Raw genomic sequence first — 26,510 nt, 5'->3', positions numbered from 1 at the left:
CACATTTCACCCACTCCTGCACCCCCTCCTGCACTTTACCCTGTGTATTGGGAACAACATACATTCTTTTCTCTGGATATATGGTTTGCTTACTTACACCCAGGAGACACCTTAACAACAAGAAGCTCATTAGGGACCACTGTCACTGAAGGCATGGGATAAAAGCTGTTGCAGAGAAGAGACAGGAGCATTGCTGCATTGCTCCACAGTCCTGCTCACAGGCACCACTGAGGCTACATGGAACTGAGAGTCAGACAAGCACGTCAGTGAGAAATGTGTCTGCCTTTGGCACATTTTACCCAATGTGGAAAGTGCGAAACACCTTGAAGTAGACGTAAATTTTGTTTCAACTTGATTGGTACTTTTACTGCCCATTTTGTTCTAAATGACAGCTAGACCTAAGATACCCAAGTTAATGTATCATAGCAATAGCATTTCCTGTTTTACCATACCATGAAGGACAAATGAATGATGTAATCTTGCAAAAAACATTAAATACCTTCAGAAGACTCTGAAACAGCCCTTGATGGCTATTTATAGCAGGTGTACATTGCTTTGTGGTGCTTTGAGGTCTGGGGTCTGCTGTAGCAGAAGGATGCACAATGTGGAGCAAGCTGTTTGCTTACAGCTAGTAAACACAGCATTTATTGTAGGTCATCTTCCACTGCTGTTTGCTACTCGCTTTTAAATACTACTTACTTTCTCTGCCAGAAAACTACACAATTGCTACTAGCAATCAGAATAAATTACACTTCTAAAATAATTTCTGCTGAAATAGAGACCCCTCCAGGGTGAATCACTTGAGCACTACATAGCTGTGCTAGGGTGCAAGCAGGGACAAAAGAAAGACTATACTGGAGCATAGGAACTTGAAAGAATTGTTGTGTTTCCAGTGACATGCTTCTTTTTCTTTTTGCTTTTTAGTTGGATATTCCTTTGCTATCATTTTTTCCATACTTTGGCTCCAGTTCAGAACTACTTGGGCACATATTTAACTTCAAGTAGTTCATCATGTGCTCATGTTCTTTGCTCCGTTGGGACCCTGGTTATTAAATACCTACTTCATATCAGGAAGGATGGCTCTGTATGATAGTACCTGCCAACCTTGCCCTTTGGGGCTCTGGGAGGTTACTCCAAACCTTAGACCAAACAGACTTGTTCAACAGCATTACAATTGCTATTTTCCCTAGGAACTCATCATGCTGTCAAAGCATCAGTCTTGGCCTGTATACATCTCATTCTTGAGATGGTCACTTTCTGTGTCCTCTGCAGAAAGCAGACTTTAAATCAGAGACTTTGTGTGGTTCTTCACTATTCCCACCCAGCAGCAAAGGCTCTGAAGACAGCAGTCACAAAGTCAAACCCTTCATGGCATTCAAAGCAAGAGGCAGGAAGAGTATTTTGGTAGCACATTGGTTTCTCTCAAGCTGTGTGTGCAGATGCACTGCATTAGCCTAAAGGTACTTTCCTCCTTACGTGCCTGTTAGCAGGTACCTCATTCAGCTGACTACAGTTTAAAGTGAATTGGGTCTGGCAGAGCACAAGCCCTGCATGCTTCTTTAAGAAAGGCTGTCCTGGGACTGCAGGTTCCTGGAGGGAGTGAAGGAAAAGCTGCAGAGCTGGGCAGAGAGCCACTTTTGCAGGGAGAAAAGACTCGCATAGTGCCATCTGCCCTGTAAAACTTTTTGGCAGTGTAAAAATACATACCATGTCTTCAACGTATACATATAGAGAAAGCTAACATCCCTTGCTAAATCACACCCATTTTCCCCTGGATTTCACTCTACTTGCAAAGATACTTACAGAAATGCTAAATATTGTATTCTCTGACTGACTTTAGCCCCTGTTACTTTTAACAGGCCCCAGTTAGTATGCTAACAGGAATGCGTGTTTAATGCTTTGTTCATGATTGTGCAATGAGGATGGAAAAGCTGTAACGACTGTTCCATGATGCAGAGTCTATAAATAGAGTGCATGGGAAAGGATGCTCTCTAATGCATTATGTTCTAATCAATAACAACAAGCTGACTCCAATTATATTTTATTGTCTCAGAAAAGTATTTACATGGTATAACAGCTGTGAGTCACAGCAGTGGTTTAGTTAAGAGTCAGATTCACTTAGGAATATTTGAGGCTAATGGCTATTGTTTTCTGCACTCAGGCACTGCACCATTGACTGCTCTTGCTGCAGTTAATATTTAATCCCTTCACTGAAGTTGCACCACTTACATGTAAGCGCTCTTCACAAGACCGCACTCCAAGGCCATAGGAAGAAAAAGGTTGGTATCCTAGCTGGATGCAAACCTCAGCAAGCTTATGAATTCTTTGGATAGGGAAAGTGTAGAGATCCCAAGTGCATATGATCCTTCAAATTCTTTTAAGTAAAGAGAAAGATGACAGGTTAAAGTGATTTGCCCAAAATTGCGTAGCAGATGAGTGGCAGAGAGAGGAAAACAACCCAAGTTCCCTAAGCCTTGCATTGTTAGGTCTGGCCACAGACCTTGGGTACCACGTTTTGTTTTCTCAATGGTCTGAACTGTGTTGCATTATCCTATATCTATGACAGACTAGCAACTGGTATACAGAAGATTACTAGAGATACCCAAGTCTTAGGTGGTACATGGCAATTAACCAGAAGTTTAGTCATGTGGCAGAGACCTCATATGTCCATATGAGCTTGAGGAAAATCTTCACAGATCAACCTGCAGATACTCTGAACATGAATAAATAAAATCCAAATACTGTGTATTTAATGAGAACAGGACCTGGGAGAAGCACATAGTTTCAACTTTCAGCCATTTTCCCTCTTCTGAAGCAAGAAACACTGAGAAAAGATGTTTTATCTCTCTTTTCTAACAGACTTAAAAGCTTGGCTAATAATGCTTTACAAAAAAACCTCCTTCAGTTATGTACTGCAATATGGTAAGTACAATGGTAATTATTACAATTTCATGCATCCATTTTCCATAGGAGCATTTACATCCCCGATTTCTCCAGAGCACTTAATGCTTTCAGACAGCCAGTGAGGATGACTTTTCAAGAGGTGGAAAGCAGGGAGGCAGAATAACTTCAGTGTTCCACGAGAGCGTTCACATTTACGTAGAGGTTGCCTACAGCAACTAATGGTATAAGCTTCCTTTTGTCTCCCTAAAGCGATAAATTTTAAGACACTTGCTTGTGTTTTCTTGCTTTTTTTTAAACTACCAGACAAGGAGAGAAACATGAAGAAAGAGACCGAGAGTCAGCGAGAGAAATAGGTACCAGTCAAGACCGAAATATAAGGTAGCCTCAGAGGTAAACCAGAGTTACTTATGTCTTTGACAGAGTTACCCTGTGGTGAGAGGAAACTCACTGCTGTCAGTGAGTTACAGAAGCCAGGACATGCACCCATTATTAAATTATTGGTATGCTGATTCCAAAATAACTTTGCCTTTGAGAAAGGTGAGGTTGGCTTGCTGTAGTCTGTGCCTCTTGACGGTGGAGATTACGGACTCTGACTATGTCCCGGGGAGTTGCTAATGTCTGGAGCCTGATTTCCAGAGAAACTGTGCATTATTGGGTTGTATGTTTTGCCGAAAGTTGGAGGTTTTCCCCTCTGTAAAGTCTACGTATTGCTTAAGTAGCCAAAGCAAGCACTAGGTACCAAGTTACACTTGTACTAGGATTGTCCAGTGGTTATTCTAACACAAAATGTGAATTCACCTTACCAAATCATTGCTTGCCCAACGCTTCGGAGATCTAACACACTACATAGCGTGAGGTGTACTTAACTATCATGGTCAATTGGTCACATCCTCCTCCTCCATTCTAGACAACACTATCCAGTTTCACAGGCAGTGCTGAAGCCCATAGAGACAGAATGACCACAGCTGTGTGAATAGCATCACCATGGTAAATATGTAAACATGCAAGGTTAGAAGGTGGTCAGATCTGATACTTGCAATACCAGACCAGAGTCAGTACCTCTGCTATGATCTAGTCATGCAGAAATGAGTCACTGTTGACCTCCTGAACTTGGTGAGCCTATGAGTTCACATGATTCATCTCATTTTGCAGTAAAAAGTTTTTTAATATATTTCTGCACAGTTACAAGAAATGCAAGGTGTAAGATGCATCTTGATGTGATAATTTACACTAGGGTATTTGTAGATTCAGTAGTTACACTTATTTTAATTATAAAGTTTCCATCAATAGTTTCTACCTGATACTGCTTACATTAAGAACTTTCAGCACAACATTTTCTCATCCATTCTCACGGATGGTCTCTATCTCATCTATTTAATGCTTTTCATGCCCACAAATTCTAACAATATGTGATTGTATGTGTCTGATATGATGCAGTTCAAATCTTCCCTGGTGCCTACAAAAAGTACTCCACTAGATTTGTGTTTCTCACATTAAAATGCATGTCTCTTAGTATTTTGATGTTTTTAAACAATTGCCCAGCACATGATTATCCTCCTACTGTATTATGTCTACCCAATTTTAAAGGGCATCTTTTTTGGAACCCTACCTTGGCAGAATAATAAATACACTCTGGTAATCTAAGAGAACAGATCACTTCCTGAAACAAATTTATCCACTTAAACACTTTAATGAATCCACAGATCGGGAGCACTAAACAGGATCAAGGGCTAAGCAATAGGATTCTATACTGCATTTGAATCCTTTAATTATCATATTTTTTAAATGGCGAGAGGGTTACATTTTACCAAATCAAGATAGCTAGCAACTTTAATGAAGCTGTATTACACTAACTTCATAACAGTGAGTTTCAGAGCAGGGGATAACCTAACTTGTACCTGTACAGGCTGAACTTACAGCCCTGCTTTTGGCTTGAACTTAGGCTCCTTTCCAATATCACTCGCCCTACATCAGATAGCTTTTCTAGGAAGAAGTAGGGAGATTATTCCTGAGTAGGATCCAGGATTGACTTCTTTCTATCTGTGGTCTGCCAATACCAAAGCCAATGGGTCTCTGGGATGATTTGCACAGTGGGGAGATGTGCCAGAGAAGCTGCCATAATATAGGGCTCACAACGGGGAAGCATCAGCTGGCTCTCCCTGGATCATGTCCGGAAGAGCTCCCATTGGCAAATGCTGTCGGCAGGGTGAACTCAGCCACATAGTTAGTTTGGGGGCTGATCCTGAGTAGCTGTGCAAGTCCAGCCAGTGAACTTATGAGCAGGACTTTTATGTATATGTTTCAAGTGCAGCTTTCAGCTAGATTTTTCCTGATATAGTTCTACTCTTTGTTTGACCCTAAGAAACTGCTAGTATTTCCACTAGTCATGGGCAAAACTCCCATGGACTTCAACGCAAGTTAAATTTCTCTGTAGAAAGAGACATGTCATTTAGTCTGTGGTTTGGTCTCACATTAGTATTTACTGCCCACTGCTATGCAAAACAAAATGACAAGTTTCTAAAAGGAAAGTTTATTCTTTTGCATGTGTGTTTTCTAACCACATGAGTAAAAATAGACATGGTAATTTCACTGTCTGCAAGTGAATGTCTGGAGCTTCTTGAAATCATCTTTCAGAGACAGCATGTGAACCTGTAGGACTTGCTAACTGAGATCCAGGTGGTAAATCCATGACAAAGCTGCTTTGATGTGACTGAGAGACAACTGCAAAGTGACACTTGGTGACTTATCATCTCTCAGGTCAGCGAGTGCCGCAATTCCACTTTTTTGTATGGATGTGCCCCAGGACATCTGTAATTCATGATAGGAATTACCTCGATGTTGGCAGAAGAAATCACAAAAAAACTCTGCCCAGTCTGCAGCAGTGGTGAAAAGAGCTGATTTATGTCAGAATACAAAAAGAAGGTAATAGAGAACAGCTTGAAATATACTCTGTGTCATTTGATAATTCAAGGAGAGTTTCTTTTGCAAAACAAATTGGTTACTCCTGTCTATTTTGAGAATGGTATTGGAGACAATTCCAAAGCGTAGTTAGAGGCAAAGCAAAAGTCCTCTTAAAGAATGCTTGAAAAGTTTGGAAACACTTTCTTAGACTAAATAAAAAAATTTGAATAAAAAGAAACAAGACTAAAAGCATATAAAATGATGCAGACAAAGTTAATCAGGAAGAGAATGAAGGCAACTTCCTGAAAGGAAGTTTTTAACCTGGTTTTCTTTCCTAAATGAAAGAAAAGCAGGTTTAAAAAATGTGCATTTTCACCGTATGCACAGCTAACCTATGTTGCCATTAAAGCAGACTCCTCTCAACGCAGAAAGGCAAGTTATATGTATTTACAGCTTAAAGCAGTGTCAAGAGTTGTAATAGGACAAGTAAGCAGGGCTCAAATCCCAAACTTAGTTGGCAGGACAGTAGCTATAATGGTGGATGTGAGAGGTGTGGGTTCAATTTCCTTCTCTACCCTGTAATCTGTTTGGCTAGAGAGGGATGAAAGACAATAGCTAGGCAGACGCTGAAACTTGGTTTGGAGACCAGAAACCCCTGAGAATTCTCTGGAATTCCACAGTTCAATGCCATTAAAACATTGGCTCTCTGCGCCTCTGCTCTCCAGCTACAAAGTGGGAACAATGGCATTGCACTCCAACCAAAACATATGAGACAATCCATCAATGTGCAAAGACATATATTCCTGTGACCAAGAACCAGAGAAACATTATCTTCAGAAGAAATTAACTCCTGTTCTTACTTCTGGGGTTATTTTTGGTTGTGTCGTTTTTTTGTTCTGGTTTGGTTTTTTTTTTCTCTCCCTCCCCCAAAGTACATGATGCTGTTGACTGCTGCTAAGGTCTAGCTGGGCTTGTACTACAGCTGCAGCCCTAGTCCTGGAGGAGGTTAGTCAGATGTCAGAGTGCCAGAAGGGCAGAAGCAATGCTTGATGAATCTTGCCTGCAGATCAGCATTCCTCTCTTCTGCCTGTGTGCTTTAAAATTCAGTGACTGAACCCATGCTTTCCTTCCAACGTGGATCTTTATTAACAAAGCATCAGACAGGGTAGCAAAAGTCACCCCAGAGTGAATCTAAGAACCAGCTGTTGTCAGCTTGTTGATCCTTTACTTCCATACACTGATACAATGCTGAAACTACAAGTCCCAGTGTGCAATACCACATCTTTATCAAAATGGAACATCGGTTGCCTAGCAGTTAAATATCTTGGCAAACAAAATATCTATACTTATGACTATGTGAGCAGACATTATCTGATTTGCTATTGCTGCCCCCTCTAAACTGTGTTGGAGGTATTTGGTTACAGCAAAATTCAGAAGTCAGGAGGTTCAGAGCACCAAAAAGCTACTAGATTCACACCAGAGGAGAAAAAAAGGGGATGCAACACTTTTTGACTGCAGTATATACTATAAATCACACAGCAAATATCAGAAGATGCAATTTGGCATTATGTCCAACCATGCTTGAATAATCAGGTCAGTCTTATTTGTTACTGTTCCAATCTCTCCTGCAAATACTAGCTTCCTTGTTTTATTCTGATTCACGCAGGCCCCACAACCATCTGCGATTTGGCAGCTTTACCGAGTCAGAAAATGTCAGCAGGAGTGGGGAGGGGTGATTAAAGAGAAGAGACAGAAACTTTTCCAGCCCTCAGCTTGCCTGCCTTTTTAGCACACTTTGTGTGAGCTCTGCTGGCAACACCTACCATTCCTTTCTTTCGTTAGAACATCTGATTGTGCTAACTGGGCTGCCCAGCACTTGATTAAAGATGTGTTTTTGACTGAGACTGTGCAATTAAATGTGAGAGTTGTACGGATCCAAGACCTTAATTAGGGGCTGGAGAAGGGAGATCTACTGTTAATACAATATAGCCCTGAACTACTTAATAGACTGATATTTCATGTTGGGGAGGGGGGAGAAAGAGGTGTAAAAAGCCTGAGGTCCCATATGGGGAAGCAGGATGCAAAGCTCAGGGAAGAGGTTTGCCTTCTTGTCTTCTCAGCACCCTAGCCACAGATCTGCCACTGACCCTTGGGTAGCCTGGTACAGATCACTAGGGACTGGTTTCTGACCTCACTTGGCTGTTCTGCCTTTGGCTATATGAAATCAACCTGTGCCAGATCTGTTGCAGTGTGTGTACAGGAATATATTACACGCTGTTTCAGGCCAGACTAATACATTATCAGATTTGACCAACTCTGCTTGGACAGTGGTGACACAAAGTCTTCTACCTTACAACAAAGGCATGTTAATGGCACAGTAACATCTTTGGACTGGAGCACTGTTGTGGGCTGCAGTGAGCTGTCACAGCAAGCACAATGATTCTGGCACAGTAGCAGGTATCCCCTCTCAGAAGTTGACTCCCTTGCCTCCGCACACACCTTCCCAGGAAGAGCTGCTGGAATGAATCACAGAAGTCCCTCATCCAGTTCAATGCAAAATCAGCCAGGTTTTCCCTTCCCCAGCATTAGGTAAGTTAACATCAGTCTGAGTGTTTGGCTTGTTAGGCGATGCAGGTTTCACTCTTCAAAGGGCAATAGAAAAGAGCATGGCACTTCTTACGTTGCTACAGCTGTGTCTGCTCTGATCTGCTTCACTTCCTTCCTCCCACTTACCCCCAGGAAGTCAAGAATTCCCTGCTATTTCTTTTTCTGGTTCATTTTCCTGCATTTCAAAAATGAGATTGTTAATGCTTGCTCCACAGGACTATAGAAAACACAGTCAGAAGATAAACATGTACCAGTGCAGTGCTTTAAAATCTCATATCTAGCACACTCACACTGTAAGCTGCTTGTGGAGAGAAGAGTGGTCTTCCCAACTGCCAAGTTTATTACTTAGCTGGATCACAGTCATTTATTCTACCTCCAAACAAAGTGTAGTGATCAGAAGTTCTTCTTGTGTGATAACATTAAAGAATTTTGCAGATCAAGGCCTGTCTGAAATGATGGAGATGGGGTGAATACCCCTCCTCTTGATTCAACTTGGCTGCGTGTGTAATGAAAACCAAATTCCCTGTATCTCTGCCAAAGAAATAAGAAAACTAAGTGTGGCATTTCCTTACTCCTGACATCCTACAACTGGCCTTTTCTGTAATACAGAAGGTCTATGGTAAGTAACCATTCTCGTGAAAACCAGTTTAGATAGCAGTGACTAGGTGGGTACACACGGTGTTTCAGAAAGAGAAGTGTGGCTATTGGGGATTTTTACTGTGTTTAGGAAAAGAAACACTGTGTCACCCTTCAACAACCCTAAACTTGCTGTGGGTGTCAAGAAGATGGTTCTTTTCTCCTGACTTTCTTGGTCAATAGTAACAGCAAGGAGTTCTGGAGCAAAGATGATAAACTAATGACATCAGCATCCACTTATGGCACAAGAGCTGATTTAAATTCAGCTCTGCCAGTTGTTGCTCTTTCAGGAAAGTTGATGCAAACCTGGGAATCCAGCTATAAACACAGAGAATTTCATCTAATGCTTCTCTGTGCAAGAGGAAGAGACCATTCCCTTTCCACATCTATCTATGGAAATACATAATCAGTGGTGAAACCTGTGCAGCAAAGCTGGTATCTGCTTCCTTGTTTTAATAGAGATGTCCCAGGTGTGGCTGGAGCTTGGACTTTTTTTATGTGTGGTTTTTTTGGTATTTTTGTTGTTGTTTATCCTATGCATTCATGGCTTTTACACAGTCAGTCTTACAGGCTAGAGTGGTGATCACCAGTGTGAAATATTAGCAGGAAATGTTGAGCTGCATGAAGTGCTCTGAGATTCATTAGTCTCTGCACACTGATAATACTAATAAAGTTTCCCTCTGCAGCCATTCCAAATTCAAACTCTGTGGGAGATATCAGGACTGGCAGATTAATATGAAATTTGGGGTTGGATTTTAGGGAGGTTCAAGCAGCAATTAGACTAAACCAGAAATCTGAATTTGAAGATTCAATTCCTCTCCAACTTCCAATATATTCCTGTCAGACATAGTTTACATTTGACCCCTGTGTGCCAAGTGAATGAAGCAAATCCAATATTCCTGAACTGGGGAAATCTTCACTGTTAATTGAAGTCCTTTTTCTACAGCCTGTCTTTCTCCAAATCACAGGACAATGTAGGTAGGGAAAAACATAAATATACTCACGCTGGCCCTGTAAAGGCAGAGTAAAATCTATAATGTTTGAACAAAATAGCATAAGAAAGGATTAGGCTGCTGTAGCTGAAATGAATGGTAAATGACTTGGTTCAACTCCCTACCCTAAAATGTCTCAACACTTCCTTTCACTGGGATTTTTGTTGGGGTCCCAAGTCCAGCGTCACACCCCTCTTTCTTCCATTTTGGCTAAGACCGATTGTAAGAGGCCTCACTTTGGTTTCCATACAGTGCAAAACCAAGACAGAAGCAGAAAAAAAAAATGATCAGTGTATATGTCCATGTGATGAGTACATATCTGTGTGTGTACAGACATAAAAGGAAAGCAGGTACTCTGAATCAGGGAGCTTTGATTTTCTCAAATGTTTCTCAAATGATCACAGAGATGGTGGCTCCAGCATTACATCAGCCTGGTTCTTCCAGATATATATATATAAATGTATACCCCCTATGAGACAGCAGACTAGACCAAAACACATGCGGGCTGGCACTAAATGGCATCCTAGGAAAATCAGAATATCTATCCTCATAGGAGGCTGTGCAAACAGCATAAAGCTACTTAAATCACCAGAGTACTGTTATCTTCATTTCTGAATGTTGCAAATTACTTTCATCATCCACTTTCCACTCACTACAGCAGAAACAAGTTGGTTTATTTCCCAGAATCAAGCTTAAAGAGACAGTTGACTTCTAAAAACCTTGGTGGGCTGACTGCAGATCACTTTGGCTGAAGATTTTTAAACAGTTTTAAATTTGTCTTGGCCCTTTGTACATCTGGTTCAGCTTTTGGCCAACTTCCAATAGAGAATGACGAATTCTTCACTTTCTGTCCCAACTGCTGTGAAATTTTGCTGTAAAATGAATTAAAATTGCAGAAATCCATCCAAGAGGTGGTTTAAAGACAGACTCCTGCACAGAAGAGGAAAAAGCTTTTTTACACTACAGTTGCAAAAAAAATCCCATGAAACTGTTCAGCCCCAAACTGGCTGATGCAGTGCTTGTTGCAGAAAGACCCTAAAAAGCATCTTTCTCTGGCTTCTCACATCGTCTCAAACATGATGTGTTTTGCAGGTCTGGAGGCCTGCAGAAGAGAAGCTGGAAAGTGAAGAGAAGCTTCCACACAGCTTTTTTTACCAGGCCTACTTCTCCTTAGGTGGCTGAATTGTAACCTCCTGATGGAAGGAGAGGGAAGGAAGGAATAAAACTACAGAGAGGAGAAATGGAAGATCATCTTCTTTTCATGGTCAATACTGTTTAATAATAAGCTGTCAAAGTCTCATCCATGTACAGTGAGACCAGTACCAGTCATTTTTCAGTGCCTAAGCTAGAGGCACTGACAGAGGATTTTTCTGACTATCTCTATTTCCACTTCCCTTCTTTTTTCTTTTTTTCCCTGCAGTACATGAGGCAAAATTAGGATCAGAGCTGTAAGACAGGCTTGAAATATTTGGAAGGAAAAAGTGACATGCATAAGCATGTTTCTTTCATTAAAAGATTTGATTGCATTTACTTATATAAAAGTGGGATTTCAAAACCTACTGGATCTCATTAAGTCACATGCTGTTTTTAATGTAAAGCATTTCAGCACCATTCTTTGGAAGGAGTCTGTTTACATACAGTATTAGACATCATTTTTCTGTATGTACTATGTGTGTGACTATGGTACTCCTATATGCAGTACATAGTGTCATATGGCAAAACCAGCTGCCTTGGACATGTGGGATTTCCTGGAGGATAAGTTCCTAAGATGTGTGTGTGTGTGTGTGTGTGTACACAGACATGTAACAGCGTATGAGCCAGTTTGTGAACTGGCTTGTTCAACTTAGATCTTACCATCTTACCTCCTTTGGTAGCCAGCTACTTCTCTGAGTAGATATTTTGGTTTTGGAAGAACACCTATGAGACTTCTTATCAGCAATAACTTGGGTAGCTCAATTGCTTTCAGGTAAATTTGGAGAAAAAAATTCCCAAACTCCCAAAACAAACAGAATATCTTTGTGGAAACTAGAAAGATTCTGCAAAGAAACAAGCAGACCGTATGTACACACATATCTGTCTGTGGTGCGCTTCCAACAACAATATCTTAAGCAGCTCTACATCATATATGGTACCAGAACAGCTGACCTGCTGCAGATATCTCATGATACAGCAGTAAAACTCAATCTGATTTTCTGTGTCACCATGACAGTTGGCAGTGGTCATGTTCACAGAGTTCACATATAAATGCACTTTTCTTTAATGAAAGTCCTTTTCTACTGTGATTATGATTTAGAAATTCTTCTAGCTGCAGTAAACTACCTTACGGAATTTTAAGGGGCACAGGTAAAAGACTATGTAGGCACATCTGCCACAGGCAAGTAGCATCCCTCCAGGTGGAAGAGCAATCAAAATCAGGCTTCTCAGCATTACAATCCCTGTGACACATTAGCAGGTTAGCAGAAGTCTATGCATCCACTGAGACCTAGTATTAAAGAACCTCTGGCTTTAATGAGGTGACTAGTCACCTCACCCCATTAGCTCACCCCTTAACATCAGCCAGCACAGCTTAGTTGCTTGTATTACATACTTTAGGCCTATCTGTGCAGTGTCTGCTCTCTTCCCCCAATTCATATTGGGATCAAATCTACTCTGTAGTACAGGGTAACATTATCTCATGCAATAGAGAGGAATATTTTGGGCTTACACATTAGATAATCTGATTTAAAAGTGTAAGATGTATGGACTCCCCTATAGTGTCATTTTTCAGTACATCTTGGCCATACACACACAGACATGCACCACTAGGAGGAAACAAACTCTGGCCCCTTAAACAGAAATATTGCAGACTGCAGGTACTAGAGAAAAGGCATAAACCACACTTTCACTCTGATCATGTTGAAGGTTCAATCTCTCTTACCCCATGGAAATTCTGATACAATACTTTTTAGAGTAACATAGTTAGCAAGGCTCCCTTAGGCATGAGCTCCCACAGCCACACAGCAACTGCATCCACTCTACAGGTCAGAAAGGTGTCTCTGCTGATGCAAGCACTTTGCAAATACAAAAGATGCAAGGGGGAGGGGTAGAATCAAACTTCAAAAGCAGCTTAAATATAACTTCAAAAAATAGTTTTGTGTAATATATGCCACTAACAGTTGATGAAGAAAGTGCGTTTTCAGTGATGCAAAACAATAGATCAAGATCTAATGTTTTTGTGAATGGCAGTAGTAATATCAGAACTTTTTAGAATAGGCTGTTCAAAACATATTTTGGCTGCAGTACAGATAGAAAGTCCTATGGTATGACATATACATACACATCAATGGCAATAAACCACATAAAAATACACATCCACTGGAAATTGAGAAGGGGTGGAAAGACCAGAGAGGCAACAAGGGGCTTTGATTAGCGCATTTAGAGCAAATGCATTCCACCTTTCAGTTTAAAGAGCATGAACACAACCAAATTCACCCTTACAGATGAGTCCAATAGAGAATATCAGCAGTATAATGGCTAGAGTTGTATGTTACATATCTCAAAGCCAAAGAAATTCTTTGCATTAGCAGCACTGTGAGAATTGCATAAGTTCTTGCATGCTAGGAAATTTAGTCCAGAAATAACAAAACTAAGGGAAATGTCCTGCTTTCTGTATTGCTGTAGATCTTTGCTAAAATGCTGTTGAAGCCATTTGGATACAAAATCCCTATTTACAGAAACAATTTCTTAAATAAACAACTGGAGAAATAGATTGGTATTTTGAATGCTCTGGAAAATTATATTACACTGATTGCCAATTCTTTCCTATACATAACAGCCAACTCCCTTACAGTATGTGTATGTGTAATAGTGAAAGATAATTCTGTTGTTGGTGGAGAACAAGCAGAGTTCATCTCTTCAGCAACATTTTAAAGATACATAAGAAGTCTATCACTAACACTGTAAAGACAAAACACTAGTGGAAATGTACTCTGAGTTTGAGGAATGCTACAGAGGGGTCTTAAAGGAAATTCTTTTTCTCTACTCCTTCTGCCTCTAGCAGAGGCTGAGTCAAGCCAGTTTTAAAGCCTCCAGGTGGCCTGCTCTGTAGATGTGCAGATAAGGTCTAAATTATTCTACTCTATGTGCTTCTACCCTGCCATGTTCCTCCCTGAAACGAACAATTCAATTTCAAGGAACAATTATGGCTCCATCTCCCAGCATGAAGGAGAATGATGCTTTCTGTCAACTGAGTACCAGCCAGCTGATTCCTAGTGGCATCCCTATTTCAATGGGCAGCTGACTGTGTCTGCAGAGAGTTACTAAGGTCCACAAGCACGCAATAGAGTTTTAGACTCATTCAGAGTGCAAGTAAGAAAAACATATATCTGCATTAAGACTTCAGACAGCATATGGAAGAATAATATTAAAACAGGCTTACAAAACTCACCACTTCCATAGGTGACACTAAGATTAATAGGAAGGTCAAGTTATACTTAGATCATTTATGTTTCTTGCATGAATGTGTGTGTATGTGTAGATTTCCTTTTCAGAAATAATGCAGGGGAACAGAGCCCAACGGAGCTCTTCCCCTTAAGCAAATAAGTGAATAAAGCCATTACTGTGGTTCAGTAATCACAGTTATGGGAACTAGAAAAATCACCACAGTCCACTGGCCCTGTTATGAGTGCAGCTGAAAAAAATATTTAAACAGTGACAGCGGCAACTTTCTAAAATTAGTATGTCCAACTAGCCACCTGCAAACCAAAATCACCAGTATTGATACTTTTGGGCATCAGAATCAATGTCTGTAATTAGGCGGACACAGAAAACCTTGACAAAATGAACTTGTACTTGACCTATTAGTTTATTTCAAAAACCTTCTGTTCATTAAACTTACATACATCAGGGAATGTTGTCGATATTTGATCCTTTCTCTGTTATTCAACAATGTGGTCTATGTCAAAGGCAACCAAAGAAACTGAAGGGAACAAAAGAAACACTTTCACTGACTAATCAAGGGAAATGCTTTCATAGTTAAATACTTAAAACAAAACTGCACCACCATTTTTCAGAACAAAACTGCTTAACTTTACCTTAGAGGTAATTTAAAGAGTGTTATTGCAGTCATCTCTGACTGAAATGAAGAACCATTTTTTTACAATTCTTTCATATTACTCTTTCCTCGGCCTTAGGCATTTAAAGCTGGTCAGCTACTTAGGCATTAAAAGGTCAATTTTCAAGGCATTTTGGTTTGCTAATTTCCAGTTAGAATATTAAGCCATGTTCCAAATTTACTGCGAATCATCTCTAATTTTTTTAGTGCTAAGGAAGTTAATGGAGTGCAATCTCTAAATTAGGGCAAGCAGGCAAATTTATAGAACTCTTGATTTTTCACTTAAGCACACAGACTTTTGTCTCCATCCAAACTGTATAAATTTTCCTCAAGATTTTCTGTCCTTGTATCTTTTCCAGCAAGAACTTCGCAATGTCTGAGTAAATTTTGATGAATTGTTGATTGGCTTGAAGTCTTCATATATTTTAGTGAGATAGACTTAGAAAGGACCAGAAGTCTAGACAGGGCAAATTACTCTGGGTATGGTTTTGCCAAGCAGACAGCCACAATGGCATGACAAGGTGGGATTTAGCGCTCTAATGCCTGCTTGTTCTAATATTGGCAAGCCCAAACAGTTACTGATGCTACCATATAGGCTATATTGCTCAGAACACATGGCCTCCTGTTTTCTCTTTCTTCAAAATCAAAGCTGTGTAGAGGAAAGAACAATAAGGTCCTAAAAGGAAGGAAAAAGGCGTGAATTCTCAACATGACTGGAATAGGACAACAGATCACTACCAAATTAAGCACAATTAATTTTCCCTATATTGCCACATATACAATTCACTAGGACAAAAGCCTACACTCTCTCTCAAATCCTTTTTACATTCACATAAGATGTGCACATTAATGGATCCTGGGATGATTTTTGAAATTCCTTTGAACATCCTATGTTTCTCCAGGAGAAGAAAAGTTGTAAGACAAGATCAGGCTGATGTTGAAGAAGTGCCTCTTTACTCCTTTTAACCTAGACATGCTACTTAAAGGTAACATTTATCATCATTACTGCACTATGCATCCAGCAACAGCCTACCAAAGGGTGCAAAAATTCCAGGATAACAGACACTGTCTTTCTGAAAGTTCAGAGTGTGAGAAGCATCCATGTTTCTCTCACACTGTGGGAAGGAACAAGCCAGGCTCTGTGCATGTCATTCAGATGGTCCATAATACCAAGTCAAGTGATGGCAAAAACATACTTGCAACGCCACGTGTCTACGATTTTGGGCACAATTGTGATCATACCTCGATGCAATATTTCCGTACTAGATGCAGCTTGTTGCCAGAGTGCAAGTAAACTTTGTAACTGACTGCCATGAGTCAGTCGGGGAACAGTAAATGAGCAAGTGGCTCAGGCACTCTAGTCTAGGAGAAGAGTAAAAGAGGAGTGTGGCTGCAGCACTGGGTACAGCGGTGTTTGTTCTCCTGCCTTGAGTGAAAGTAAACAAGTCCATTGTTATTTGACTTTGCCAAACCTCAAAGTATAATGCTAGAAGGAAAAATAAGTTTTACAGAATTGAGCATATATAACCCTTTTCTTCCCTTCATAAATTGTATGTTACAGTAGTTGAAATTACCAAAGTGTTTACAGTATGCTATATATAAAATGGCACATTTAAGCTTTTTAAAGGGATTGGAACATTTCAGAAATGTCTCTGGTGCTGAAAAAGGCTAACATATTACAAATCATATAATATTTTAATTCAGAAAAAAATATGTTTGGGTATTTTGACCTAGCATAAGGGTTAGGAAACCGAACGAGTATGCCATGAAGCATGACTGATAAATCAGTCGAGCTAGTCTGCTTCAGATACATATTGTGCAAGGCATTATCGCTGCAATCAGTCACAAAAAATGAATATTTAAGTATTTTTTACATTAAATACTACGCCTGTGAACCTATGTAAAAGATATACAAAATATAAATGTCATCAGGACTGTATATTTCAAACTTCTTAAAATAAACATGAAGTATATATATACGTAGGCATATAGGTTGCAATTTCAATGTCAACACTAGCACAGTTTGTCTCTTCTAAGTACAGGCCTGTATACTTCCTAGTCCAACACATGCACCTACAAACACATGATCATGCATACAGCTTTACGTTCTGCTGTTTGCAGAAGAGTCAGAATATACAGCACTATACATTGTTTTGACTCAAAATTGATTGGCAAATTAAGGAAGATGCCATTCAAAATAAATTCCTTGTGAACTACTACCAAAAAAAACCCAGAGAAAACCAGGGGTATAGTTATTTCATCTCAATAAAAACACTGAAGACCACGGTGATGATGACCTAAGATTCAGAATGCTTTGTCCAGCACGTGGTGGGGGTCACTCTTGGACAAAATACAACAGTGTAGAACTGGTTGCTATGACACATACCAAACACAGTTATAATGAGGCGTAGAGCTTTCACAACACCATCCAACCCAGCTCTGGGTTCAGACTACTGAGGTCTCTGACCGAAAGGAGACAGAGCAGTTGTACACCGTTCTTCTCACAGCAGGTGGTGCTGAGGGGGATCTAGATGCCCATCTGGAAGGTAAGCGTCGATTTGCTGGCCGAGCGGGACGGGAAAAACCCTTCTCACTTGAACATTTAGCTGGCACACAGATCTGGAACACAAAGGCAATTCCTTGCTTTAACAAGTTAAGGCTTTTGCAGAATGCAGCGGGAATGCAGGAAGACATTTGTGGTGACCTCAGAACAGGTGGTCGGAAGCTATTAAAAGGAGTGCAGTCATGTACAGAATGCAAAAGAACAGCTATTTCTATGTACTGGGATTCTCACATCAGTTGTGGTCTAAAATACATGGAGACAAGTGTCAGACACAAGGAAAGGTATAAAATGTTAGTGCAAGACAAAACTGACATTTACTTCTTATTTATTTTAATTTTTGGAAGGTTTTTTTTGTCAATGAACAATGCAAACTATTTTAAGTATAGAACTCAGAATACCATCTTATATTACTGAAGTATGATCTACATATTTTTCAGATATCTTTTGATAGATCCTATTTCAGCAGTCTGTTAAGAACTCTGTTTCCATTAGTGCTGTGTGAAGCTGTTCACACTTGGTAACTAATGTTTACATATTAATACAGTGTTATGTCTACCTGCAGAGCTTTAGGAAACCCAACAGATTTTGATCATAGCTACAGTGATATGAATTGGAAATAATGAACATAAACCACATGCCTCATGCCATATATAGTTCTTTACAGCTCTGTGACATGCATGCTGTTGGACCTAAAATGGTAACTCCTAATCAGGCAGTATTCCACATTTAGTTTGTTCAGATAGAAATGACAATATAAAGTCTGAGCCTATGGAGAAATAAAATCTAATTGGCTTAATAAAGTTATTCTGGGCTTACATCAGTATAAATTCAGTCATTATTTAGTCATTATTTCTTTCCTCCATTGCTGAAAAATTGTTTTCCTGTCAAAAGTTTATCAGATGAAAAACAAATGGTAAGCTTCATGGGTTTTTCTTTCTTTGCTGTAGTAAAGATGTGTCTGCTAAGTAAGAGATGTTGCTTCACTGCAAGGCTGTCAGAAAGACATGTGGAAGAAAATCTGCATGGTCAGATTCTCAGCTGCTTAAATCCACATAGCTCCACTGAAGTCTGTGAATTTGTGACAGTTTAAAGCATACCAGCTGACAGTCTGAACCCATTTAAGTTTCTCAGCTCAAAACACACCTGCCTTCTCCTTTTTGAGATTCTAAGGGGCATATCTATCTGTGTTTGTTGGCCAAGGAGCACTTCAGGAAAAAATATTTTTCTTTCTTTGCGGACTTTTACAGAACCTGCAATTTATAGTATATTTTCCAAACCATCTGTTTCTCTCTTCATTAAGAAAGAATGTTGGCAAAGGAAGTATTTCTAAACTTCTGCAAATAAAATTCAGCCAAATATAAATTAATTAGTCATGCCATGATCTTCTGTTTCTGTGAGTGTATGTTTGAATATATAGGAGAAGCTGGTACTGAGACATGAGTAAGAGGAGGTCACTTTATTACTGGAAAATTTATGGAATTACAATATCCCTTGTCATAGGCAGTTCCAATGAAATCCTGAACCAAGCAGCACCCTGGATGCTGAAGAATGCTATCTAAGACCTCCAGGGTTTTGGACATGGACAAGGGTGCTTAAGTCCTTTGAGAAGGCTTATGAAATAACTAAAGGAAGGAAAGATGGGGTTAAAACCTGATTGCACTTCTCACTAGTTCAATCCTTGCATAACTGCATTGCAGTTAAAATACAGCTTTATGGAACAGCAGCAGGGATCAAAATCTGGCATGTCTCCACTCTTACTTATATGCCTCTGCCCTTCTACAACTCTATAATATGCAGAGGAAATGCTCCTGATTCATCCAGATCTTGGTTTAAAATGTCTATTTCTACATAATTATTTACAATACAATGTTAGCCTGCCTCATTTTAGAATCTGAGGGTTGGTATGAAACAATTTTTCTGGTCTTGCCATTCTTATGAACCTTACCTCTGGTAACTTCTGTCTCTCTTTTCCTTGCTTGAGTTGCTGCCCAATATGCTTGGCTGAATTCCTCGGAAATTCTTGCTTTTCTTGCTCAATCTGGAGAATTTCTAAATACTGACTCAGTTTCTCGCAACCCTCATCAGTGAATTCAGAATTTGCCTGTATCCACTTATCTTTGCAGCATTTTGCATTACACGGAGAAGTCACTGTTGATTTTTCATAGGTTTTCAAAAGCTTTTCAACAACACCATAGTTCGACCTTGAGTCAGCTGAACGCGGGCGACCGGATAAATTACTTGGTCTCCAGTCATGCTCCTGGAGCATGTGCCTATAACCACTAGTATTTGGAAGTCCATTCATTTGTTTTTGTTGCCCTGCTGTCCTGACAGCTTTGCTGGGGTTGCTAGCTTCTTGCTCCTTGGCTCCAGAGAGTTTGGGATTTGAAATACAAGACGTATTTACAGTGTCTGTCCTGCTAGTAGCAGACTCACACAGTGGCTCACAGGATTTGTGATCTTCTGATGCTGTTTGAGGCACCTGGTTTTGTTGCAGAGCATTGTTATGTTTATCTGTGTGAAATACAGTCCGATTAAACTCATCGATCTTTGCTGCTAACATTTCATTTCTTTGGGTCTTTCCCAAAGTATATCTGGTGTCTTCCAAAAGGTCACTGTGCAGGGTAGCGGGGGTACAGAAGTCATTACTGTAAAAAGGGCTGCTGTGAGACTTGGGGTTTTGTTTCTGGTGCATCTTGTTGCTTTGGGCCATATTTCCATCTGAACAACTCTTTTGGGCTGACAGTTGGAAAGGCTCACTTCTGTTGTCTTTCCCAAGTTTGACCACATCATATGCCCATGTGTTATGGCAGAAACTTGTTGGAACTTTGCACTCATTTTTGGTTGCAGGTACCGCAGCAGTTACCATCACAGGAACTTTCACAGCCTGCCCTTCATTTGCACAGGCTGCTGCAGATTCATTCTTGTTTACAGGTGAAGAATTCTTCAGTTTCCCTCCACTCCAAAAGTCCTGAACCTTGTAATTGCTTTTGATGCCTGAGTCTCTTACTGGTGCTTCAGAAAGCTGTACAACTGCAGAAAGTGAGTTTGTTAGGTGCCGAGAAGTGCTCCGTGGAGGAACTGGTGGAGCTTCTTTCATTTGCCAAGGTCTGAAGTCTGTTCCTGTGTCACCAGTAAGATCACCATAAGACATGTCCTTCAAAGCCTTGGTGGAGCTCATCAGATTCTTCCTGTTATTGTGTTCCTCTGTTTCAAAAGCAACTGAAGTCTGTGATTCATTGCTGGACACATGGTTCATCTCAGGCAGAATAACCGTGTTTTGGGTTTCCTCAAATTCCCCCAGGAAAGGAAGTGACTTCATTCTGGAAATAACAGGAGAAGTGTTTTAGGGACGAGCAATAAGGATCCCTCCAGGGGACCTCATCATGGATTCATTCCCCCATGAGCAGGCGTTTTAACACTGGCTGCTTAAAGAGATTTGGGAGCAGTTTTGCTGCAGCTGATACACCCAGCATAACTGAAACACACATGAAGAATTTGAAGAAAGATCAAAACAAGGAATTTGTATTCCTTCCCTGTGCCACTAAAATTCTTTTCCTGAGTTTTTCAGATGATTGTTCATTTTCTTACCTATCCTACAATAAGGACAGAGGAATCCTGTGAGTTCTAATAACTCCCATGAATCTACCTGATTATAAACTGACTGAAGCAAGCTTCGGGACACAGTGCCTCCCTTGTATAGGTTTCCTAACCTTACACATGACAGTAAAAATGTCTTTTGAGATATGTTAAAAAATCACCTTTAGAATCTACACATCAGCTATGAATCTATTTGCTTTAAAGATACAAACACTAGCCTAGCTACAATAATAAACTAGTGACAGACAGCCAACTGACGGCATGGGGGAGTGTAAGAAGCCCCTCTTCTCTTTGGGAGCATCTGAGAAGAGCTTGCCACGATGCACACTTCCATGGGATGTCAGCATAGCTGCGACAGCCTTTTTCAATCTCTTTCATGAGCACCCCATCACACCAGCAGTTCAGTCTTACCTGAGAATTTCTGCACAACTCAAGAAGAAGACTGGTATTTAGCTTGCTAAAGAAGACCACAAATATTGAATTTTTAACAGATAGTGGAATGTTCATTTGCCATACCTTTCAGGGGCTGACTTGCTATCTCACCATTAGTACAAATGTATGGGGTTCTTCCTTCTCTTGCCTTCTTTGTACTCTTGAGTTGTCAGTTCCTGATATATCCCCCATGCTTATGGCTAGATCTGGGCTTTAAGTAAGAAACTTCCCAGCCTGACAAACACATACAGTGTTGTAGAGAACTGCATGAAAATGGGATCAGGGCAGATAGAACTATCTGTTCACTTTGCAAATCCTCCATATAGCCATTAGAAACAAGTATAATTTCATCTCACAGAAATACTAATTTCAATTTGTAGGTTCTGGAGAAAAACTCCATTTTGCTAATAAAACACGCTCTTTTATCATATTTCAGTAAATTTAATTTGAATGTTTTATGCTGAGCACTGAAACAGTAGGATGGTAGGAACTGCCCAACTCCTAATAAATCCAATAGCAAACCCAGCTTCAAAGTGAACAGCAAAAGGAGTACAGTCTCATTATTAATTTTCTTCCTCTAATATAAGAATTCCAAATATGTTTTTACCTTCTGTGGTTGGACCTCTTTCGAATTTCTTCTTGATAGCTGCATAATTCTTCACTGACTCTGGCAAGTTCTTTAAGAGCCTTTATAAATATAAAAACAGTCCTTTAATATAAGTGTTTTAAATGGTATCTCCAGAATTATTTTGAAACCTGTGGTCATTCGCATTTCAGACTCACAGCAGAGGAAAGTGGCACAAGAAAAAATACAAAAATGCCCCCACAGTAGGAAGAGAGGTAAAGAGCATGCTGTTAACACATTTAAATAGTGAGAGGACACTCACTGATAGCAACCGAGGAGGAAGTAGTGACTTGCTGGAAAGCTAAAACCAGGGAGATCAGTTCTTTAGGTTAACCTGGCAGCCCAAAGTCCTCAGTATTTTCCTCACCCTTGTAACTGAAACATGCTCATACTTTACTTACTACATTGAGATCACCAATATAATTCTTGGTATTTTTCTTGGAAGATTTGGTGCTGTGGCTGTCTTCAAGTTCCTCATGGTTCTCAAAGGCCAGATTGTCCATTAACAGAGTATTGTTTCTGCTCTTGGCTCTGGTTTCTTTACATTCGTGTCCTTTTTTACTGAGCAAACTCCCTTTTTCCATTTTGTCATTTTCCATATTGTGTTGAAAGTTCAGCTCCACTGTGTCACTCTCTTGCAAAGTAGGGGAATGCATAGACAGCTGCAGCATCTTGCTCTGAATGGCATTGTTATCACGGACGTTCATATTGCTCTCCCTTCTAAGTCTTACCTCCTGGTAGAGCTGAAAAAACAATAGAACCTTCTATTAAATCATGGTATTCTAATGAACTTTATGGTAAAATACATATTTATCTTCTGCTGTTAACAATGCTTCACTCAGTAGCACTGATTGGAAAGTTTTTATACATGTGTTTGTAGAAAAGTGCTGAGTCACCTAGTGTAATAGCTCACACACCATTATTGTCACTGGACAAGGAAAGGGTTGTTACCATCCACAAACTCTTTGCCATGGTTTTAACCATGGTTGGAATTGGAAGAGATCTCATGAGATCAATGGCCCTGTCTTGAGCTGGAAGCCATATGGTTGTCTTCCAAGTAATCTTATTGCACTTGAGGTGGACACAGCCCTGACCTGATGGATAGGGGATGTGGGGGAATGTGAGGGAGGGAGAGGGTTCTGGCTATGTTACAGCCTAATAAAGTATATTAGTTGAAGGAGAGGAAGTGAATTCACATCAAATACAGTGCCATCTGCACTATAGCAGACTTTTCTGGTTCTCAGGCAAGTGGAATTCTTCCCTCTGACTGGAGTGATAAATCAGTACTGCAGAATAGTATTATTTGGCAATGCACTGCCACACTCTTCTTTCATGCTATCTGCTGAGATCCAGTGGCTTCATTTGTAAATGAAAAAGTGTTAATTCCTGTCGTCCAGCCCATTCAAACTAGGAACCGTGATAAATTATACATTAGAAAAAAATAGCAACATCATAAAAATCTCTTCTGCTTACAGTATAATTCCCAGTGCCAAGAATCCCATGGCTCTTTATAAACCTTCATTCTTAACTTGCTCTTACAAAGAAAGCGCAGAGCAGGCACCTCTGAACAGCCATCTGCCTGCCCTCTCACAGTGCACGAGGCCACCACAACAGCTTTTGAAAGGACAGTGAAAAAGAATAACATGAAGAACATGTGGCTATTTCATGGGTAGTGCTGTGGATGACAAGTATTCTCACGTTCAGAGACTTAACACTTGACCTCATCCTGGGCTTTCAGATTTCACTTCCAAAGCCCAGCTGCTCATGGAAACTGAAGGCTGAACTTTGCCATTTCCAAGAAATTGAGAGCTTCATATGGATTCAGTATAGCAGTAAGAAGGAAGGATACCATCCCATAACTATAATATCATCTCCTATACCACACAAGTCTTCCTGGAGGAATCCAGGAATTAAGTTAGGTTTTGATGGGCTAGAGAAAACTACCAAATAAAAATACAAGCTGATAAGGTAGCGAAAATTTTATTGAGGAAATCTTTCTACAGATGATGGCATTTAAAAGGTATCTATCTCCCCTTTTCTCCAGGCATGTGGCTTTTGGAGAAGAAATGTCAGGTAACTGAAATCAAGAGCAGCTATGACATATCTTAAGAGGAGACCTTAGATTACCAGTAACCGTGCGGTATCACCTGCAGGTTTGTCTGGTCCTGCAGTACACAGCAATTTGCTTCATTCTCTTCCCCTCAGCCCCATTCCATTCTTTATCGCTTTTTCTGTCTCAGTCATGCTTTCCTAATCCATATGCTGATAAAGAACATGATGAAAACAGTCTTTGTTGACATTGTCAGAACTACTAATAGCTAGAATACCTTTTCATTACCATCATTCCAAAACGCTTCATATACCTAAGAAAATGAAATTCAACTACATATACAGATCACATTACTAATTTTTGGAGTATTCTCACCTTGGCAGTGAAATTAGGTACGACTCCACAGAAAAGTCCTAACACAAAAGGAAAAATGTGGCCGAGACCATCATATTAAAGTCTGCAAGTAAGAATTGCAGGTAAAATATAAGAAAGCTGACATTATGGAGTTAAGCTGCAGGCTTGTTTAATGGGCAGTGTATGCCTTATGCCTGTAATTCCTTTGGCTCTGACCATTTTACTTCTCATACTTTCATGTCAGCAATCTCTGCCATACATTCCTGTGTTGCTCAGCCACAGGACAGCGTTGGCAGAGAGTAAGAAAAAACTACTCCATGTGTATATTAGATGAAAAATGTGAAAAGTTCACTAATGAAAAAACTTGCCTCTATACGTAGCCAAACAGACTCAGTTAATGCATTATAGTGCCACAGGGTTCTGCTGCAGGGACAATTTGGGGATAAAAGAATAATAAATAATTGCCATAACTATTTCTGGAAGGAGATGCATTGCAAATGGCAGGGAGCGAGTGTTTGTTAGTATGTGTAAACACAAGTGGTGTCAGGACTTTCATGCTATTTACTTTACCTGTTTCCTCTCCAAAAAGCCATCCATAAATGGAACAGGTTCTAGCCAGAATGATTCTGTATCATGCAGCATTTAAAATACGTATTCTTTTTAATATTACCATTTACCCCAGCAGACATTGCCATATGATTCCTTTTTGCCAGATTATGATACCTAGATTTTTTTGTTACTAAATATGTATTTTCCTAAACTCCATACTGTTCAGTATGTACTTGAAAAAACTTGTATAATATAGGCAGTGTGGCTCATGCCCAGTAGAACTGGCAGCAGTATGTACAGCCAACAATCTCATCGCAAACAAAGTGACATTTCACCCGCTGCTCTTTATTCTTGACTGTTAAATGAGCAATTGTAAATACTGCTTAATTCCAGGTTTTTCATCCTAGCTATTAGAAACTTCCAGTGAGACATAAGAAACAGGATAAAATTTAGAAAAAAAAAATTGAAGTGATTCCATGTCACTTCACCCCAAGTGAAAATGGTAGTGCTCAGAGTTTTATTTAGAAGTACCTCTTCTATTTTCTTCTGCATGATCTTCCATTGACATTCCCATTCTTTCCTTTCATTGTCAAATCTCTCCAGCAATTCCATCTTCTCTTTATTCCAGTTCCTCTCAGTATTCTCCAGTTGTTTACGCAGGTCCATGGTTACAGTCTGTGCAACAGCAAAGAGAGCTCTGCTTTTTTTCTTTCTTCCCTGAATGTTTCCTGGAAGTTTATCAGAATAAGTCTTACTTGTATTTGATTCTAGCTTTCAGGGAACAAAAAACAACAAAGCAATTTCACAAAATTCATAACTGAAATGTGCTTTCAGGAAACAGTATCGTATGATTGCTTGATATTTATCTGGAGTGTGACTGAAATATGGATGAACTAAGTGTTACAGGACATAAACCCAAGGGCAGAGAGGCCCAATCTGGAAGGGGGAGGTGGGACATGCATTTAGCATCACAGAATTCAGTAACATCCACCACAGTGGGCTTTGTACCATGGCCACTTTGCATCTTCCATTACTCTTCACTATAAACGTGTTTTCAATGAATTTGAGTCTGTATAATACTGAATGGCACTTCAGGACCATGGGATCCTGCAACATCTGCCCTTGAGGGCAAAAGTTATTTTAGGTTTGTCCAAAAGACAACTGCAAATGGAAAGGTATCATGTTTACTCATGCACTCCTTTCATGCA

General features: G+C 40.0%; 2 protein-coding genes across 9 annotated transcripts in view; both read right to left on the bottom strand.

The window, feature by feature from the left end:
• THEMIS (thymocyte selection associated) overlaps positions 1–26,510 on the bottom strand; it is a 305,377-nt gene that overhangs the window by 119,077 nt on the left and 159,790 nt on the right. The gene's annotated exons all lie outside the window — the stretch shown is intronic.
• The window catches only part of LOC103757687 (protein SOGA3), a 48,303-nt gene continuing 36,660 nt past the window's right edge, over positions 14,868–26,510 (bottom strand). For 4 of the 8 annotated variants that reach the window (XM_029962880.1, XM_029962881.1, XM_029962882.1 and 1 more), the window contains exons 3-7: positions 25,834–26,030; positions 22,751–23,092; positions 22,332–22,411; positions 19,641–21,015; positions 14,868–17,751 (exon numbers count right to left, since the gene is read on the bottom strand). In XM_029962880.1, coding sequence (XP_029818740.1) covers positions 17,578–17,751; positions 19,641–21,015; positions 22,332–22,411; positions 22,751–23,092; positions 25,834–26,030 — 2,168 coding nt within the window. In that variant the 3' untranslated portion in view covers positions 14,868–17,577. The other 4 variants (XM_008923858.4, XM_018078028.1, XM_029962884.1 and 1 more) reach the window with 3 other exon arrangements.

The sequence above is a fragment of the Manacus vitellinus genome, unplaced genomic scaffold (assembly GCF_001715985.3).
Source record: "Manacus vitellinus isolate BGI_N305 unplaced genomic scaffold, ASM171598v3 scaffold_4_pilon, whole genome shotgun sequence".
NCBI lineage: Eukaryota > Metazoa > Chordata > Aves > Passeriformes > Pipridae > Manacus > Manacus vitellinus.
This window is presented reverse-complemented; position numbering and strand designations above follow the sequence as displayed.